Source organism: Brachyhypopomus gauderio, unplaced genomic scaffold (genome assembly GCF_052324685.1).
Source record: "Brachyhypopomus gauderio isolate BG-103 unplaced genomic scaffold, BGAUD_0.2 sc71, whole genome shotgun sequence".
In the NCBI taxonomy this organism is placed as follows: Eukaryota; Metazoa; Chordata; class Actinopteri; order Gymnotiformes; family Hypopomidae; genus Brachyhypopomus; species Brachyhypopomus gauderio.
The window spans coordinates 784,028-804,374 of record NW_027506892.1 but is presented as its reverse complement, the minus strand read 5'-3'; the positions used below and the strand labels follow the sequence as shown (position 1 = coordinate 804,374).

The 20,347-nt window shown below is 43.7% G+C and overlaps 1 protein-coding gene across 2 annotated transcripts in view; it reads right to left on the bottom strand.

Moving 5' to 3' along the window:
- The window catches only part of ksr2 (kinase suppressor of ras 2), a 94,618-nt gene that overhangs the window by 7,626 nt on the left and 66,645 nt on the right, over positions 1–20,347 (bottom strand). For both annotated transcript variants that reach the window (XM_076989867.1, XM_076989866.1), the window contains exons 7-20: positions 18,004–18,073; positions 15,662–15,745; positions 14,394–14,479; positions 13,906–13,923; positions 11,939–12,048; positions 10,031–10,199; positions 9,791–9,832; positions 9,221–9,287; positions 7,328–7,376; positions 6,541–6,908; positions 5,356–5,452; positions 4,830–4,963; positions 2,257–2,391; positions 97–226 (exon numbers count right to left, since the gene is read on the bottom strand). In XM_076989867.1, the coding sequence (XP_076845982.1) occupies positions 97–226; positions 2,257–2,391; positions 4,830–4,963; positions 5,356–5,452; positions 6,541–6,908; positions 7,328–7,376; positions 9,221–9,287; positions 9,791–9,832; positions 10,031–10,199; positions 11,939–12,048; positions 13,906–13,923; positions 14,394–14,479; positions 15,662–15,745; positions 18,004–18,073 (1,559 nt within the window). The remainder of the gene's footprint in view (positions 1–96; positions 227–2,256; positions 2,392–4,829; positions 4,964–5,355; positions 5,453–6,540; positions 6,909–7,327; positions 7,377–9,220; positions 9,288–9,790; positions 9,833–10,030; positions 10,200–11,938; positions 12,049–13,905; positions 13,924–14,393; positions 14,480–15,661; positions 15,746–18,003; positions 18,074–20,347) is intronic.

The window sequence follows — 20,347 nt, the reverse complement described above, 5'->3', positions numbered from 1 at the left end:
GCGGAGCAAGACCGTCTTTGGGGTGTATTAGATCTTAATTATTGCACGGGAAGGTTTCTGTCCAAGCTCGTGTGCAGAGTGTTGTGCGGCACTCACCGAGATCTCCTTGCCCATGCCGATGTGAGTCAGGTTGGGCTTCATTCCACTGCCCACCTGCCATATAATCACCTCCGCCGGCTGGTTCTTAAAAGGCCATTCTCTGGCATGCAGCTCGTACCAAATAGTGCTGAAAGACACCGGAGAGGAGTCATTATGGGCTGTGAACGTGTGTGTGTGTGTGTGTGTGTGTGTGTGTGTGTGTGTAGAGGTGGTGTGTGCACATGTAAAAACAAATTCATTCAATCCAAATCACAGAGCACTATAACATATGGTGATATCCTCATGAATTCAAGTTCGAAGGTGCTTGTGTGTGTGTGTGTGTGTGTATGAGTGTGTGTGTGTGTGTGTGTGTGTGTATGAGTGTGTGTGTGTGTGTGTGTGTATGAGTGTGTGTGTGTGTGTGTGCGTGTGCGTGCGTGTGCGTGCGTGTGCGCTTCACTGAACCAGAGCTGTAGTACCTGTCGTGGTTAAGGACTATAATAATTGATTAAAAAGTTAGGGGATGCACTCAACTTTCATTGGTTTTCCATAGAGTGCAGGCATGTCCAAACTCCCCTCACTGAATTTAACATTAATTAAACCTAATTACAAATCAGGAAGTCAAGCATGTTGCTATTCAACTAACAAATGTACCGCTGGCTTCAATAAAGATCATGGCTTGAAATGAGGGGGAGACACAGACAGACAGTTCATGGCAGTCATCTCTCACAGCGACCCTGAAAACCTCCTCACACTTATTCAATATATTTATTGACGAAATATATTTAGTACATTGAGAACCACTGAAAACTACATTTCCCATAGTTCACAGTATGTACAAATAGCAAAAATGGCATTCATGAAGACCCACAATTAAGCCTCCATTAACTCAGACTGACCACTTCAGAAACGCTTGTTCACTAACCCATGAGTGTGTGTAAGCACTGAATGGTTCAAAAATAACCGAGGACAAAATGAGACACGCTGAGGCATCACCTCTAGGTAGAGTGACTTTGCTCTGAGCAGCTGGGGGAGATTACGTGACAATCCAGCTACATGCCACAGTGACGGAACTGTAGATTCTCCATAAAGATGCGGCACAGAAACCAATTGTGTTAGGAGCTGAATCCCTAACATGCAATCATCATTATAGAAGCACTGAGATCCATTTATTTGCTTGAGGGAAAAATTAGCTAACTTATAAATTCGATGAACTAGGAACCTGGAAGTAGCTATTAGAATCTCCAATTAAGTCAAAGTCAAATTTATTTATATAGCGCTTTTCACAACACACGTTGTCACAAAGCAGCTTTACAATCGTATGGGTCCAGATCCCTAATGAGCAAGCCAAAGGCGACAGTGGCGAGTAAAAACTCCCTATGATGGTGGGGATTAGGAAGAAACCTTGGGAGGACCAAGACTCAGAAGGGAACCCATCCTCCATTGGGCAACCAATGAGAAATTTTAGGGAAGATAAAACTAAAACCTTACAGACCTGACATCTTTAGTGCATCCCTGGAGGAACGCTCAGAACTGAGGGGCTGCATTGTATTACACCATCACAAGTTTCTGCCTTCGTCTTGTGTCTTCCTCATTTAAAAATTAAGATGCTGAATGCTGATGGTGAGTAATAATTTCAAGGTGACTTATACCTTAGTTCAGTCAGTTCAGAAATCAAATGAAACTCAAGTTCATTAACAGGAATTCATCCGGAAGCCTTTGTGATGGTTTTTCACATCACGTCGTACTGATGTGAAATGAAACTGACACCAGACCCAGGCACATAATTGATTTCCCCTCCAGATAACTGTTTATTAGCCCTGAAGGAGTTACTATGGCCACAAGAAAATGTTTTAGAATCACAAATGAGATGGTTGAAGGCCAAAACCTACATGAAATGCTGAACAATCTACCCCATCTTCTCCCTCCATTATCCACACAGTGCACTGTGTCCCTGGATCTTTGGTCTGGTGTTTTACAGCATGATTTGGTTATATCAGCTCTTACTTTGAAAACTGTGCATACGGTGTACAACAATACAGAACATTTTGCACAGAATTGTGTAATTCTGTATCCATGTATGACTTGCTATGTTGTAGGTTGTATCTGTAGCACACATGTTTCCTCTCTGGGGTGCAACTCTCTGTCCCGCTCTACCCAGTTCAGGGGGAGACGCACCCAAAGGCAAAGACGTCCGACTGCTTTGAGAAGGGAAGTTGGTCTTCGGCCGTCTCAGGGGAGAGCTGACAGATGATCTCAGGGGCAAGATGGCACAGCCAGCCACTGGGGATCTGGAGTTTATCTTCCCTCCTACTGCAGAGAGAGAGAGAGAGAGAGAGAGAGAGAGGGAGAGAGAGGGAGGGAGAGAGAGAGAGAGAGAGAGGGAGGGAGAGAGAGAGAGAGGGAGGGAGAGAGAGATAGAGGGAGGGAGAGAGATAGAGGGAGGGAGAGAGAGAGAGAGAGAGAGAGAGAGAGGGAGAGAGAGAGAGAGAGAGGGAGAGAGGGAGGGAGAGAGAGAGAGAGAGAGAGAGAGAGAGAGAGAGAGAGAGAGAGAGAGATAAAAATTTTAAAACCTTTTATCGGGACAGTCAAGTGTCTACAAATGCACCGGATACAAAAAGACATTCTCCTTATCTCATAAGAGCCTTAGACAAAAATACAAGTTAAAGAAGCTAAAAGAGGGATAGGAAAGCCAAATTCAAACATGCATCAGAAAGCTTAAACTGGTCTTTAATATATAATCATAACATATAATTTGACTATTAAAATAATAATTTAACCCATTTGGGAGAGACATTCAAAACAGAAGTAGCGAGTAGGTTGACAGTTCATAATAGTCTGTTTTCATTTTGTTCGTGGTTTCTTAATGTTCTCCCTTTTTCTTCCATAAATTACGCTATGGATGGAGGAGTAATTCAGCCGTGGTTGTGCGCCGGGACTCCGGTATCACGACTCTTCATTAATGCAGATTTATGATGACTCAACCAGGCTTCAGGCTTGCGAAGCGGCACAACCACCACAGGCCTGCGCGCCCTGACGCTGCCTGCCATTCCCAGCGACCTGATACTCGCCTAACGCATCAGAGTTCACTTCCACTATGGCTTTAACTTGCTTTAGTTGTGCTAACTTCATTTACATCTGGTTGTTCAACTTAATAGCGTTACTTGCGCCACTAATGACATTTCAGTGCAATGAAAGCCAATGTGCGCTAAAGATTTCCCTTGGATAACGACTTTCAAATTATGGAAATAAACGCAGAGACAATCAGACCACAGGGCAACCCCTGGTTTTACTTTTTTACGCAAGTAAACTGTATTTATTTCCAGTGTGCCCTCAAACAGCACACCGAAAAGTTTTCCTTCAACACCTTTCAAACGCTTTGTAGGATCGCACGCACGCACGCATAATCGCGCGCGCCCGTGATGTAATTGTATGTCTTCATTGAATATGAAGGTAGAATCTCTCGTATGAATAACGCTAAACGCTGCGGAGCCGGAGGGCGCTGCGGTACCGGGTTATTATTTGGATCTATGCCGGGCTGGTACATTTTCCATCCCCACGTGGCCTCCTTTGCTCCCGTATAAACTAATATAATGCACACGGCGGCGGGGCTCTTCATCGAAGTGGGTTCATTAGCTAAAACGGAACCAAAATGACTCGAACAACAAATGTTGGCAACGCAATCTCTAACGGAAGTCCATTTGTCCCGGTAACTCGCGGTAAAGCAGGCGCGTAATGAGAGGAGCCGGTGGGTGTGCGTGTTTGTCATATTTCTCCATCTAGAATCCTGATTCACTGCCTCCTTTGCCAACGGAAACGTTTTAAAAGGGAGAAGGTACACCAAAGCAGACACGAGACCCAGCACCGGCAGCTTGAAAGCTGGAACGGGGCTTCCGTTTCCTGTCGGTACCGATCAAAGCGCGAGACCGCTGTGGATGCAACAAATGGACTACTACAGTCTGTACCTGTAAACCTACGAAATGCATGAACTTGGTAGGTGGACCAAGTAAAGTGACACGGGGTTCATCTGTCTGTTTTAATAATTTTATGAATAACCTTAACACCGGCAGAAACATTGGTGCGCCACTCATTTAGAGAATAATTGCTGTTTTGAAAATTGTAAATCTTGGAACTCCTCAGATCACAACCTGTTTCAAAACCCTTGTGAAACACAGAACACCAGTGGTAGGGATGTACACGGGTCTGAGCCCAGGTGAGTCTGTGACCCAGAGGTGACCGCAGTGAGTGCTACGCTGACAGGAAGGAAGGTTTTGTGCGGTTATGTCTGTGCTGGGACAGAGTGTGTATGTAAGACAGAGTGTATGTGGGAGATATGGTGTATATGTAAGATGTGTGTGTGTGTGGGGGGGGGGGGGGGGGGGGTGACAGTGTAAGTGCTAATGTACATGTGTTGGACACTGTGTTGGAGATTCAGAGGTGAGATTCACAGGAGTTTGTGGGCCATGTTGTCTCTGTGGTTCAAATGCCACATCTGCAGTAGACAAACACTACTGTGAGAAAGTGCGGAAAACAGTTTTAATGCTTCAGCAAAGAAACTGAATAAACTAATTAATGTATATAAAAATCATGACAGCCAGACCTGTTTTCATTCACTCAGAAATGATCCCAGATCAGTGTGTGTGTGCTGCATATGTGAATACATTATAAAGATGTATTAGGCCTACTAAACACACTTGAACAAATAAATTTACCTCAGAAACTAAAGTGCATGAATTACTCTGTCAACATACCTTCCTGCTTGTAAGACGCCAGATATGGTGAAGAGTCCAAAATCAGTAATGACGACTTTGCCGTTGTCATAGAAGACGTTCTTAGACTTTATGTCCTTGTGAAGGATGCCTTTGGCATGCAGATACCCCATACCCTGCACAAAAACACACATGCAAAAATGTCAGACAAATGTCACGCAAAACGCGCAAAATGTCAGATCAACGTAACAGACGAAACCATGCTGTTTTAGAGCCATGCTGCATTTTGCAGGTTGTTAAAATTTCATAAATATATGCGGTATATTACAGTACTCTACGAGTTCCATTTGACAAACTGCTGAACTTTGACACAAAATGACTTGCCGATGTGTTCTAGAACAACAGCTACAAATGTTCTGCACAAAACAGTCAAACATCTGGCAAGCCAGGATCAATTATGAATATTAAAAAATCTCTGGAACTGTAGCTATTAATATGAAAACAAGAGTCATCAGCTAGCAATACAGGTCTTCTATCCTTACAGTGTATGAAGTGAGTGGGGTCATACCTTAACCATCTCCTGTGCGATTTGTCTGGTCTTGTTGACGTCCAGGATAACTTTAGCATCTCTAATTACTGCGTAGAGCGTCCTCCCTTTACACAGGCTGGAAGAGAAACACAGGTTGTGCACTGCAGTACAGTCTACACCTCGGTTCCAGTCCTGGACAGCAAGTGTAGTGAGCTCAGCCATCTTTGAGGTAACCTCAGTGACTAAGTTCATTAGGTGAGTCTGCCAATCTCTGCTAGATTTTCTGGCCCTCCAGGAGAAAAATGTAGGCTGCTTTCTGCATTTCTTACAGCTTAAATTTCATTGAATTCAAGTTTGTCTCCAAAGTGACTGTGGAAATTTGCTCGGTATTCTACACAAACACAAACCGAGTTCTCTGTGCAAGAGACACTCTCACCTTTAAATCAACTGATGAGAGTTCAAGTGTAACCTGATCTCATTTGGGGGTGGGTCACCAACTTTACCATGTGACACGTGTCTGTCCAATCCCACATCTACTTGCTCTGCTTTACTCCATATTCATTAGAGCTAGTGTCTCCAGCTCCTCCCCAGTTCCCTGAACCCGTCTAAAATGGGTCCACAGCACATGGGGAAAACAATGAAGATTCGCAGGTAAACACCCTGGTGTTGCTCAAATTGAAAACCAATGAAAATGAAGTCAGTCATGGCAACCCAAAGGTAAACAATCAATATTTATGTTCCTTTTGATTTTTCTCTAGAATTAATGCCTTTCTCTCCATTTCAATTTGGTAGGTTCGTCCTGGTTAAGTGCTTTAAATTGAAAGATCGTAGTATTTGACCTTTTTTTTCACATGCAATAAAAGCAGCTATCAATCTAAAAAAGCAGAAATCAGATTCGATTGCTTTCATTTTGCTGCAGGCCCGGATATCACAGCCATGATACCGTTCAGCTTTGGGGTGAAGGAGGTCATCTGTGTGACCAGACCACATAACACCAATAATCTATTGGGCTGTGGTAGTATTGTTTAAATCCTTCTGCTCTGGTGTAAAATACAAAACAATTGCTCATCTTCACTGCTGTAATGCAAATAGTTTTTTTGTGGGCATCAAATTTTTAGAAACCGTTGCAAAACCAGGAACAGTGACACAATCGTCCTTGATCTGCTGAAAAAGGACCATGTCACCTGGGAGTCTCCCGGCTTGGGCGGTCACCACGGCACTCACCTGGTGATGATGGCCAGGTGCGGCGGGCTCATGCACGCTCCCATGAAGAGCACCACGTTCTCGTGCCGTGTGTTGCGGTACGCCATCACCTCGCGCTTGAAGGCTTTCAGCTGCTCCTCGTTGTCACGCTCGATGTCGATGAGGCGGACGGCCACCTCGCCGTGCCAGCGGCCCCGGTACACCAGGCCAAAGCGGCCCTTACCGATCAGCTCGCCCATCTCCAGCTGCTCAAAGGGGATGTCCCACTCCTGCAGGAAGATGCTGGTCTGGCTGGCCTTGCGTGGAAAGTTGCGCGCCGACAGCAGCGAGAGGTTCATCTCCTCGAACTCGTCCGCCGAGTCCTCCGCCTCGTCGTTTCCGTCTTCATTCTTGACAGGAAAAGAAAATCAGATCATCCACTGAGACATTTCAGGGCTGGACAGACACTCTGAGACATCACCGTAGAGACAGACAATGAGGCTTCGCAGTCTAAGATGAAGGACAAGAAAGCAGAAGGAGGTAGGGTGGAGCAGACAGTCTTCTGGACTGACTGACTGACTGACCTTCCACTGGGCCGCTGAGGTTATGACTGTACCAGCAATACACACAATGCAAGCGATAACTACATAAATACATACAGTACTGTATATCCTGAAGGACTGTACATACAGTAATATCCACCTGCATTATCAAGCATCGTGGAAAAACTGAAAATAATCTGATTTGCTCATTAATACACACACACACACACACACACAGTTTAGGTTGTGCTTAAACCCACATGGTTAAACCCATAAGCATGACTCACATCAGAAGTAGGTTGAACTTCGATCTGGAGAACAGGGTTTCCTTTGTTACTGTTGAGACAAAAAGAGAAAGAGACGGCAGTCACTACCGCTTTGTAGCTGTAGTACTTGTAGTAGTTGAAGTTGTAGTTCACAACACCACCCAACCATGGAGCTTTCAGGTGAGTACATCTTAAAAACACACTCGGAGTAAAACACTGCCTGCCCCAGTCAGACATCCGCGGGCGTCTGGCATCGCTGTCATCGGCCAGGGGCCGGTCACGGCATCCCGGAGAGCCTCCATTTGCTCTCTTAGACTCCCAAGCACAGATGGCTGCGTACGCATGGGGCTAGCGCCAGTAGACTCATGATAACTGCCCCAACTCTTTTGTTTTGCACCTTTTAAAAGAACTGTGACATTTCCTTACTGCGCACAAAAGGGATATTCTTCTCCGGTCTATGATTTAATTTGTATGAAGTGAAAACAGTTTAAAGCCAAGGTTCTCAGCTCCAGTCCTAAGGACCCCCTGAAGAGGATGTGTGCTAGTAGACAATAAATGGGGTTTAGAACTTAGCCAAGGTTCACTAGTTCTGAATGCAGGCTCATAGACTCATAAGTCAGTACAGCCTAGAATTCTTGCTGTATGGTTGTTAAAATGGATTATTATACTGCAGTTTAATTGGTTTTGTGTATTTCAGCAACAGTCATTTCTCTGCTACATGGCTAATGAACACTAGAGACTCTGGTGCTGGCTGGTTAAATGAATCCAAACAGTTTTCACATTAACGACTCACATTATTACGTTTTGGGGTGACTGCTGCTTTTAAGACTTCCGAAGACTGTCATTTTGGGAAGGAGTTAATGAAGTTGGGCCATTTGCAAGAGGAACTGCATCAATGAAACATCGGTGGGCTTAATCTCAAAAAGATCAGAGAGAGATCCTGCACACCCTTCAGTAACGTGCTCTCCGAAGTGAGCCCATTTCAGAAAGCGATCAATGTCCTGTAACCTTTCGCTTTGTTAATAGCTCTGGGATTCGAATTGCCAACAATTACTCAGTTTGAGGTCGCAGTGTTTGCCGCACAGTTCGAATGGACCGGCGTGTTTCTATAGCGGCCGTCGGGGGCTTCAAACATAATCACTGGGCACTCCAGTACACAGAGGGACTGGTCATTAGCCTCTAACTCTTCAGGATCGGCAGACCAAGGCCACTTGACCAGCCAAGCAGTATGGGAGGGTTTCTGCTACTAATTAGGACGGACCGGTCTGTTCACACCCCTGTGTTTGTGTCTTCACAGGTGTGTTGCGTGACGCCGTGAACATGCTTGCCCCGCCCTGTCAGGAAGACGAGACACCAATGTGATCTGCAACAAGCATCTCGTTTGCCATCGTAAGGATTGTGGCAAAAACAGTTTGATGCAGAAGTGTGAAGCAGTGTTGCTGTAATCAGACCACACACAGGTGGAAGCTGACCTGTGTAACACAGCAAAAGAGTTTGTACACAGGAATTCCATTAATACAAGAGGACAGGGAGGTTAATGGACCCATGTCTTCATAAAAAGACATGCAGCTGACATTATCATTGCAGTGTGAACATCTTCCATCTTTTTGTCTCCCCAAATATTTATTTGCTTCAAGAGTTTAGTTTCTCCAAAATACACATATAAAAAATACAACATGCTCTATTAAAAAGACATCAGTGGTGTGACGTGTCTGATGCATCTGTGAGCATTCGGACCACAGCCCAAAACTTGCACGCTGCTTCACAGCAACACGACAGAGATTACAAAAAATATTTTGGCATTTTGATTTGCATAGCAATGTGTGAATCAACTGGAGTACATTTTAATATGGATATATTTATAACGCACATGTTACTTTCACACATGTCACACACACACACAGACAGACTTACCCAGGCTCTGACAGCACAGGGAGTAAGACCAGCTGGGGCGGTCTGCTGGGAACCTCTGGAGACACATCTGAATAACACACGCACAAGTCAAGTCAGGGGCATCAAGGAAATAAATTAGACTTTATCAGCTGCCATCCAGCTGATTTTAGATTTGTCACAATTGATATGCCTGTGAAAAATGGACAAATTTATCAAGTATTCATGCAGACAAAAAAAGAAAGAATAAAAATCAGACAGCAATATTCAAAGCTCACCAGAAGTCTAATTTAACCAATCAAAGGCCTATCTACCAGCTTTGAGGCCTTCATCCATAAGACTCGCCCGCATATTCAGCAAAAGCTCTTGTAACACTGCCTGTGTTACAGAAAGCAGGTGCCCTCACGAACCCTTAGTTAGGGAGTAAGAGAGGAGGACACCTTATGAGGCCATCATTAGTGCGGCCAGACTGGGGGGGGGGGGGGGGGGGGGGGTTCTTTGCGCCTTAGAGGAAAGGCGGCAAAAAAATTAACATCAAAAGAGTCATCGCTGGCCTGTCAGGTTGCATTATCGGTACTGGCAACATACGCTTACCAGGAAAGATGAACTGCTGCTTGTATTTGTAGTAATGAGATGCTGAGCGAGAGAAAGAAACATAACAGGGTAGGGTTAGTGGGCTGATTTTCTACGAAATTCTTTGTTTCATACTTTATTTCCTTCTAGCAGAAGAGAGCGATGCTTTGACATCTACCCTTTATAGGAAAGTTTTTAATCTCTTAAGGTGTGTGTAGCTGGAGTATGTTTGGGTATGGTGGGGTGTGTGTGAGCGTGCACCTGTTAGGTTCGCCTGTTTTGACTGTCTGATGCTCTGAGGGGAGGGGTGGAGTGGAGAGGGCGGGGTCGCGCTGGGAGGGAGGGGCGGGGCTGGGGATGAGGGGGTGGAGGAGGTGGTGGAGGAGGGGTTACTGCTGGAGTCCGGCTGGTACGGCACAGGGATGTGGTCCTGAGAGAGAAACACAGACAGCATATAAATAGAGAGAACCACAGACCACAGAGAACCACAGACCACAGACAGAAAATAAAGAGATAATCACAGACCACAGACAGAAAATAGAGATAATCACAGACCACAGACAGAATATAAAGAGATAATCACAGACCACAGACAGAAAATAAAGAGATCATCACAGACAGAAAATAAAGAGATAATCACAGACCACAGACAGAATATAAAGAGATAATCAGACCACAGACAGAATATAAAGAGATAATCACCGACCACAGACAGAATATAAAGAGATAATCACCGACCACAGACAGAAAATAAAGAGATAATCACAGACCACAGACAGAATATAAAGAGATAATCACAGACCACAGACAGAATATAAAGAGATAATCACCGACCACAGACAGAAAATAAAGAGATAATCACAGACCACAGACAGAATATAAAGAGATAATCACCGACCACAGACAGAAAATAAAGAGATAATCACTGACCACAGAATAATATAAAGAGATAATCACAGACCACAGACAGAATATAAAGAGATAATCACAGACTACAGACAGCATATAAAGAGAGGGAACCACAGATAGAATATAAAGCAAGAGAACAAGAAAGAGAGAGAGAAAGACAGATAGTCTTAAGTATCAGATATTCAGGACTGAGAAGCAGAATTGTCATTTCAGTTCATTAGTGTTCTGGCACCAGCGAACGCTTGTCTGCCCACCCAGAAGAGTTTCATCCAGAACCCAACAGCAGTGTGGCAACGTTGAAGCCAACACGGCTCTGGGCCCCAGGGCCTGATACCCAGCCAAAAAATACCTTTCCAGTATGCTTACACACACACACAAGCATCCACATGCTCTCACACACACCACATTCACATAAATCACTCACATCTGCACCATACATTCACATACTCTTTTACATTGCCCAAACAGTGACATGTTCTTCTATAAAATTTAACAGTATTTTATTAAGCAGAGAGCCATAAAAATAATGCCAGCAAATGTGAGATGGTATTATAATAAAAAAGATGCCTGAAAGTTGGAGACTAATACAAACAAATACTGGAGGGACACACATAAACACGTAGATACACACAAAGCATCAGATCTATCATACAGATCTCTCTCCAATACAGTCACACACATTTAATGCAGAACTGTGTGGCTGTGTGGCTCTATCTATCAAAAAGGGAATTAAATAAAGTTGCATGTCAATGACCAAACAACAATAACAGAAACAATGTACGGATATTTAATGCACCATGTGAAGAATAAAAAAGTCTATTTCAATCTGAGCCACAATTCTAATATAAATGTGACTGGAATCTTTAAATAGTTTTGTTATTAATGGTCAGTGGAATTATCGTCACACCTGCACTCCTTAGCATCCATGTTCCTCCATAATCTCTCCCAGAATCAAACTGCCAGTGCAGCTACAAACGTGTGTTTATGTTGGACACCCCTGGTGATTATATCCTTCAACACCCCTCGTTTCTCAGGTCAGGTTAATGCTGTCTTTCCGAACACACATACACACACAGACTGCTTGAGCAGACAACTAACATTCACTTTTAACGCTGCTGTACGGTACTAACAATCACAACAAACAAGTTAGTGAGGTTAGGTTAGCTCTAATAAATCATGGCAACTCTTTTTTCCCCTAAAGTGGCACCTAACTTCAGTGCTAATGTGATGCAGTGCTTAGCTGCTTTCACTGAGACTCACCTTGTTGATTCTGTTGGTTTTGGGCAGAGTCTGGCTGATGTGCAGGTCTGTGTACCTGAGCGGGTTGTTTATGTCACACGGCACTGACTCCGTCCTGACAAGCTGACGAGCTGAGAGAGGGAGAGGGGGGAAGAAAACACAGTATCCATGGGAACAGGAGGCTGTTGTCCAGGTAACGGAAAAACAGTGGTCATGGTAACAACAACTTAAAAAAAAAAAAAAACTCAACCAACTTGTCACATTATAATTTAAGGTTGCTACACAAAGACATTATAATATGTTTATATGAGCTGTCAGACTTTCATGCAATAATGAAAAAATGTCATAACTGCTTATATAAGACGTGCCACAGAGGAGGGCCGTTTTCATGTCTCCATAAGCGCTTTAGAAGGCGTAAACTGCACAGGTCGCTGGTGTGAAAGGGACTTTATTAGATCTAAACTGCCCATCAGTCATGCGAGTCAAAACCTGAGAGGCAGGTTGGACAGACAGCTTCACTGAGGCTGTGAGCATGTACAGAGGGCAAAAGGAAACCCACCACCATGTCAGTAGTGCTCACAGACACGCTGATGGTATTACCACTCACAGACACACGCTGATGGTATCACCACTCACAGACACACACAGATGGTATCACCACTCACAGACACACACTGATGGTATCACCACTCACAGACACACGCTGATGGTATCACCACTCACAGACACACACAGATGGTATCACCACCCACAGACACACACAGATGGTATCACCACTCACAGACACATGCTGATGGTATCACCACTCACAGACACACGCTGATGGTATCACCACTCACAGACACACACTGATGGTATCACCACTCACAGACACACGCTGATGGTATCACCACTCACAGACACACACTGATGGTATCACCACTCACAGACACACACAGATGGTATCACCACTCACAGACACACGCTGATGGTATCACCACTCACAGACACACGCTGATTGTATCACCACTCACAGACACACGTTGATGGTATCACCACTCACAGACACACGCTGATGGTATCACCACTCACAGACACACACAGATGGTATCACCACTCACAGACACACACAGATGGTATCACCACTCACAGACACACGCTGATGGTATCACCACTCACAGACACACGCTGATGGTATCACCACTCACAGACACACGCTGATGGTATCACCACTCACAGACACACGCAGATGGTATCACCACTCACAGACACACACAGATGGTATCACCACTCACAGACACACGCAGATGGTATCACCACTCACAGACACACACAGATGGTATCACCACTCACAGACACACGCAGATGGTATCACCACTCACAGACACACGCTGATGGTATCACCACTCACAGACACACGCAGATGGTATCACCACTCACAGACACACACAGATGGTATCACCACTCACAGACACACGCAGATGGTATCACCACTCACAGACACATGCTGATGGTATCACCACTCACAGACACACGCAGATGGTATCACCACTCACAGACACACACAGATGGTATCACCACTCACAGACACACGCTGATGGTATCACCACTCACAGACACACGCAGATGGTATCACCACTCACAGACACACGCAGATGGTATCACCACTCACAGACACACGCTGATGGTATCACCACTCACAGACACACGCAGATGGTATCACCACTCACAGACACACACAGATGGTATCACCACTCACAGACACACGCAGATGGTATCACCACTCACAGACACATGCTGATGGTATCACCACTCACAGACACACGCAGATGGTATCACCACTCACAGACACACACAGATGGTATCACCACTCACAGACACACGCTGATGGTATCACCACTCACAGACACACGCAGATGGTATCACCACTCACAGACACACGCAGATGGTATCACCACTCACAGACACACGCTGATGGTATCACCACTCACAGACACACGTTGTATTACCTTGAGACGTTCCTTGATCTTTAGAAGAAAGAGAAAAACAAGGGACAAAAGGAAACAAGGATAAAAAGGGTGAGGCAGCAAAGAAGGATGTGAGCACAAGTCAGTGGACAGTCATCGAGAACCAAGATTAAGACTAAAACTAAGATTAAGGTTAAGGTGTAGAAAACAACAGGAAAGACTGCAACCAGTCATGAATGTTTTCTAAAATCAACAAAAATAGCTTGAAGTTGCATGGGCAAAATACACATTATATTTAACATTCTTTACATTATATTACAATAGAAAATGTGAATATAATATTAAAACCTTCTCGATTATCTTCTTCTGCTTTCTCAGCATTTACAAAAAGGATTTAGACAGTTTGAAAAACTTGATACTGTTTTAAAACCTTCAGTATCATGTTTATTTTAAAAACAGGTATTTTAGGGAAAGGACTGAAATATGATCTCAGCAGAGAGGTGTTGAAAAATGAATAAACTGGTAAATACCTTTCAGTGAGTCTCTACCTCCTCGATGGTATATCAGCAAATGACATGAAGGAGCCTCTTTGGTACATTTATTATGACACTTCAACCTAACACATGAAATCAAGACAAAGAACCTTCAGCTGTCGTAAGAGCGTCATGTCTAACACATCAGAGTCAGTTGTGCTGAACAAGCCCATACTAAACTGTCTTTATCCTTAATACTGAAGACTGATGAAATGATCCCACACCTAATTTATTCAAATAATCTGTTTTTAATGATAATGATAATTATGTGCATTTGAAACTCTAGGCACGATTGCAAAGACAATTTAGAGTATTTGAATCCTAAGATGCATTTGATGTGCTTAAAAGCAAATGACTTATAAACATGATTGGATCATCATCATTTGGATGTTAACTCAAAATATTTCAGGATGGCAACAACCGCTGTGTTCTGACTCCATAGATGTGCATCTGGGACTCTCATCTAACAGAGATTTCTAACAGTCCTCACAATCAGTCCTGCCACTCCATATAGCATTCAGGGTTCTTACTGGCTTGGTTCAGCAAGATCAGGTAACAACAGGTCCATTTGGCTATAGAGGAACTTCACTTTAACCCGGAATGTAGAGAAATATCAAAGAATATATATCAAAGAAACAATCTGTGACATAAACTTTATGCATACATAGCTAAAATTTTCTAAGGAGTTTTTTTTTGTTGTTTTTTAAATAATCAGCTTTTGGTATCACCAGTAGACATTCATACATTCATACATTCGTATCATGAGCACAAACCATTACGCACTGCAAACGTGAGTGTTTGGCTTCACTGACGGCAGTGACGGCAGCATCACCCACCACATCAGGGAGTCATGTGGAAATCCCACAACCCCCACCCCATCCACACTGCACACACGTGATGGGTATGCACACTGCTCCAGGTGCTGGCTGAGGGACGTTAGTCCACTAATTGGATAAGTCCTGATTTCATGGGCTCCTCACACATCCACCCCTCATTCAGGGCTACACCCATGCTCCTCACCAGGGGTTCACACTGGGCTTGCACCACCCCCTCCCAGCGGGTGGAGCCTGGCGTTCCTTTATCCATGAGCACACTGGTAATGGCTTTGTGACACCATTCCAGCAAACCCCGGACTCAGACCCGACCTCAATTCCAGCGCAGACCTCCAGCCCAGCACACCTGACCTTAAACGCAGGTTCTTCCAGAACTGACCGCCACATCAAAGAGCCAAGCCTCTGGCCCAGCAGTTCATCCAGTATACTTACTTGCAGGTTTTGCATTTCAGGCCAAATAACATTCCTTTCCCACATACTATACACGTCTGTGACATCCAGTACTTTGTGGAAAATCTACAAAGACACAAATTGAGGGTGAGATTAGCGAGAGAATCCTTTCATGGAATGTTTAAAAGCAGCACATCATACTCAATCTATCACTGAAATACAAGCATATCAATCGCAGACCTGCCCTTCAGTCAGAAAGATTGGTTTTGACCTTTTGACTACAATTCCCATACTGTTGCGATGAAAGGGCTGAATGTGTCGAAGCACCAGCCGTATTTACCCAATAACCTTTTCATTGAGAGGCAGACTTGAGATGAGCACCTCCTTCCTCCGATCTTCAGTATGGAGTAATTTAATTGTGACTGCATCATTCAATCTGCCCTAAATGCCCCGCTGTGATCCTGCATCTTCACAAATATTCCATGGGACAAAGGCTACACATCCACAGAACGATGGCATTCAACCAGAGGAAAGGGGTGTGGAGCGCAGGGCCAGAGGACGTGCCACACGGAGCCGTATGCATCTGTCTGGGTTTGTGTATCTCTGAAGACAACTAGTACCTGCAGTGAACTGCAGTCTGAGATGCGGATGACGCATCTGTTGTAGGGCCTCTGTCTGAAAGCTTGTGTACCTCTCTCTGCAAATACTGACTACCTCTACATATTTTACATCTTACAACATTACATTCCGGTTACTCTCTGTCTATTAAGATCTCTGCTGGAGAACTGGTTTTAGCGCTACGCGAGGAGATGCTAACGGCTAATGGAGAATGACTAATAGATTCTGACAGAATTGAAATGTCTTGGTTTAGCCTAGCTCGCCTCAGGTCGTCAAAAGCAGAATCTGTCCCACCTTTATCTCACCACTTAAGAGACGTTTTAAGAGTCGATGGTTGACTGAAGCGTCTCCTTTTTCTTCGTGGGTTTGAAGGAGACCCTGTCAGGGGACTCTGCTGTGGTTTTGCAGCTGGTCCCAGACCTTATCACAGTCATGCCGGTATCAGCCATGCTGATTTTTCTAAGCTATAGAAAATTGCACTCTGTCATGATGAAAGCTAATTCAGTGTTCTGATCCAGAAAACTGAAAGTACACAAAATGTAAAACAAACCAAATGTTTGTTTCAGGCATTTTTTTCTGACTGGGTCTCTACTGACACAGTGTGTGTAAACTTGGTCCTCATAATCTCTACTGAAGCCTTCTGAGGTGATTAGCTCTTCTAATAAATTGCTCAACAAAGAATCAATCGTAAAGATTAGTTGTTCATGCTGAGTGACAGCTATATTAACAAAACACAGAACTTCAAAACATCTCTTTTGAAACTCTATCATGTGAAATGGGTATTGATATGTTATTTTGGACAGCTGTAATGCCCACATTTTGCCTTAATGTCTGCTAAATAGCCCGTATGCCTCTAGTTTTTTAATCAGAGAAACGGCAGGTTTCTCTCTGCCATATTTTCCTCTGAGATCAGTGTTGTGTAGAAGAACCAGTCAGTCCACACACAGACGGTCAAGGGAGGCAGACAGACGTTCCTTTTAATTGGTCTGACATTTTGAAACCACTCCACCACAGACACTCATGCAGGTAGATGTGCACACGCACACGCACACGCACACGCGCACACACACACACACACACACACACACACACACACACACACACACACACCCACCCACACACTCACATACACACACACACACACACACACATAGACACACACACACATAGACACACACACACACGCGCGCACACACACACACAGAGTTGTAGTGCGCATTTATGACTGAATGATAAATGCTATTATTTTGCCATTAACACAGTCTGTACATTCCAATTCACAGTCAGAGCCAATTCACCGATGGCTGGCACTAGTTTTTCACAACAATTCGTTTTGAGGCTTTTGACTGGTCCATTAGGATTCCATTTTAGAGCATGTCGTCCACTGCTTGAAATGCCAAAAGAAAATGTGGATTTCAGAACCACAAGCTTGTCAAAGCTGGGAGTCACTGGTGGGCAGGGAGGTTAAAGGGAGTTCTTAACTTACAGTAATGATACCATTGATTGCCTAACAACAAGGCAGTGGAAATCAATTCAGTGGGCTAAGCGTATAACAGAGAAAGCACAGAGAAACTGTCAGATGGTCTGTGGGTTGGCTAGTGGAACAGGAGACTATTGGAAAACCATGGTTCATTATAGTTTAACAAAACAACAAGTAGAAAGAAAGCTTCACTAAATGGGGTGCAATGATTGCCCCATATTTTTTGTGATTAGCATACAATTAACCTCTGCTTAATTGGCAGTCAGACAGACACATAAGAAGGTACCTGTGTTTAATGGAGTTGCCCAGGTCTCGACGAGGAATCTGAGGAGACCAGCGAGGAACTGACAGTGTATCTGGGGAGAGCGATAAACCAAGGTGGAGGAGGAGAGGAAAAAGAGGAGAGACACAAAAAAGCAGCATATAACTTACAACTTTTACAGCATCAGAAACAGATTACACCATTTGGAATGGGAATATTCACACCACGGGGACACAAGAGGAAACATGCTTTAAAAATTCATAATGGAAGGCTAAAAACCTTCATACAAACATCCAATGCAGCATGGAAGCTGAGAACACAGCAAAATCAATGTATTAACTGAGTTCAAATTTTCACAGTAGCGTGTGTGTTTTTTCTTATGCAAACCACACAGTTAACAAATCAAAAAATTGGCAAAAACTATAAGACCTTCAAAAAACACAATAGGTTTTCCATTTCTCATCAAAACAACATGAAACAAAGCCATTACTTATCAAATCTCTATAAATCTCTCCTTGAAACCCTCTCGCTAAAATCTCTAACAAAAACAAAGAGCAAAAAGCTATTGAGAGACACATGGTACACAGAACCTTCTCCCACTCAGAAATCATGTCCTGAATAAACAGGCAACAATTACACAGAATTATTGTAATCGGTGGACTTCTGTAATCACTCAAATGGAGGAAACCCAATGAACCCTGAACAGAATCAGTCAGACAATAACCATGTTTGCCTCCTACAGCCCTGTCAGGCCACAGGGACATTCATCTAATTGAAAGAAAGTCTCTGGTCAATTATAATCCATTTGTTTATGATTAGGAACCTGAAGACACAGGACAAACACCCCCACACACCCCCACAGTACAACTCTCAACCACAAAAAAAAAAACTATGAGAATGTTTTCATTCACATTCAAACATTACTGCAACTGTCTACCATTCACTCTTAGACATTTCACAGGCATGGAGCACTGAACCTCAGTGAAGCCAGCATACATCATACAAACACAACCCTCACCTCTGACCCCTATGTTAACCCTCACCTCTGACCCCTATGTTAACCCTCACCTCTGAGCCTCAGTTTGGTGAGATCCCCTATGTGTCAGTGTACATCTCCTCTGCTGTGTGAGTGTAGAACTAAGCATGTCTCACAGGGGTGAGAAACAAAGGATCAGAGACAGGCATTCATGTAAGGGTCAGGGGTCACATCCATAATCCCAAGGGTCAGAGGTCACCTCCGTAATCCCAAGGTGGGGTTGTTGCTTTTGGCCTAATCCTCAGGACTAAATTTGGTGATTCCAACGCAATGTGAGTCAACACAATTTATAATGTGTAAAAAACTGCCAAGACACAAGTTAGTGCTTAGCATCTTTTGTAGAGTCACCCTTCAGGCCCACTGGGGCTTTGTGATATAAAGATGAATACATATCTAATGTCTATACAAAAAAGCATTTTATATAAAGCTTTATCATTTATTTTGCTATGAAAGTGATCCATGTGTGCATTTTGTAACATGTATACACTTCTTTTAGGTAGACCTTGCCAGTATCAGGTTTGACCAGGATCAGGTTTCTGTACAAAAAAGTGACATTTTATATTTTCTTTGAAATAACTGAAAAAAATGCTAAATTGTGTTATGTGTCATTATATGGATAAGAATTTAGCCTGTATTACGATACGATACTGTGGTCATATCGTACCTCCCTAGACACCACCAACTACATCATTCATCATGTATTATCTCATGTCATAAATTACTGTGCTACAGTTAAAATTAACTAAAGCTCAAAACTTCCAGGTACTGCATCTTTTTCACTGCAACTGATTTCCAGTGAGCTTCACGCCCATTTTGGCGAATGGGGTCACGGCACCACATACGAAGGCTGTCTAGTCTTCTGAGAATGAAAACAAACAGCAGTTCCTGCTTCTGCTCCCCAGTCCCTCTGTGCTGGACTTGAATCACATGACATGTCCTGCTAATCTAATCCTCACTCATCTCTGAGGTCATTAGGGTGGCGACTCTCACTCTGATAAGCAGGTCAGAGCAAGAAAAGACCCTGATTCAGGAAATGGTGGAATGTCCTGGAGAGGACGAATTGAACATATATGTCTCTGTTAGTTAACAGAGTGTTTGATATTAACACTGTACACAGTGCAAAGTAAATATTTGCTGCCTAACTTGCAGAGATGTGTCGGTGAGTGTTTGAGATAATGTTCATGCACTTGAAACACATTTCTTTCAAGAGAAACAGATGAAATGTCCAAGGATGATCCTTGCTTACTTGTTCCAACTGGATATCGACTGAGTAAACAAAATCATGTGACATGGGGTGGTGGTGGTGGAGGGGGGTGTGTGTGCATAATTCTG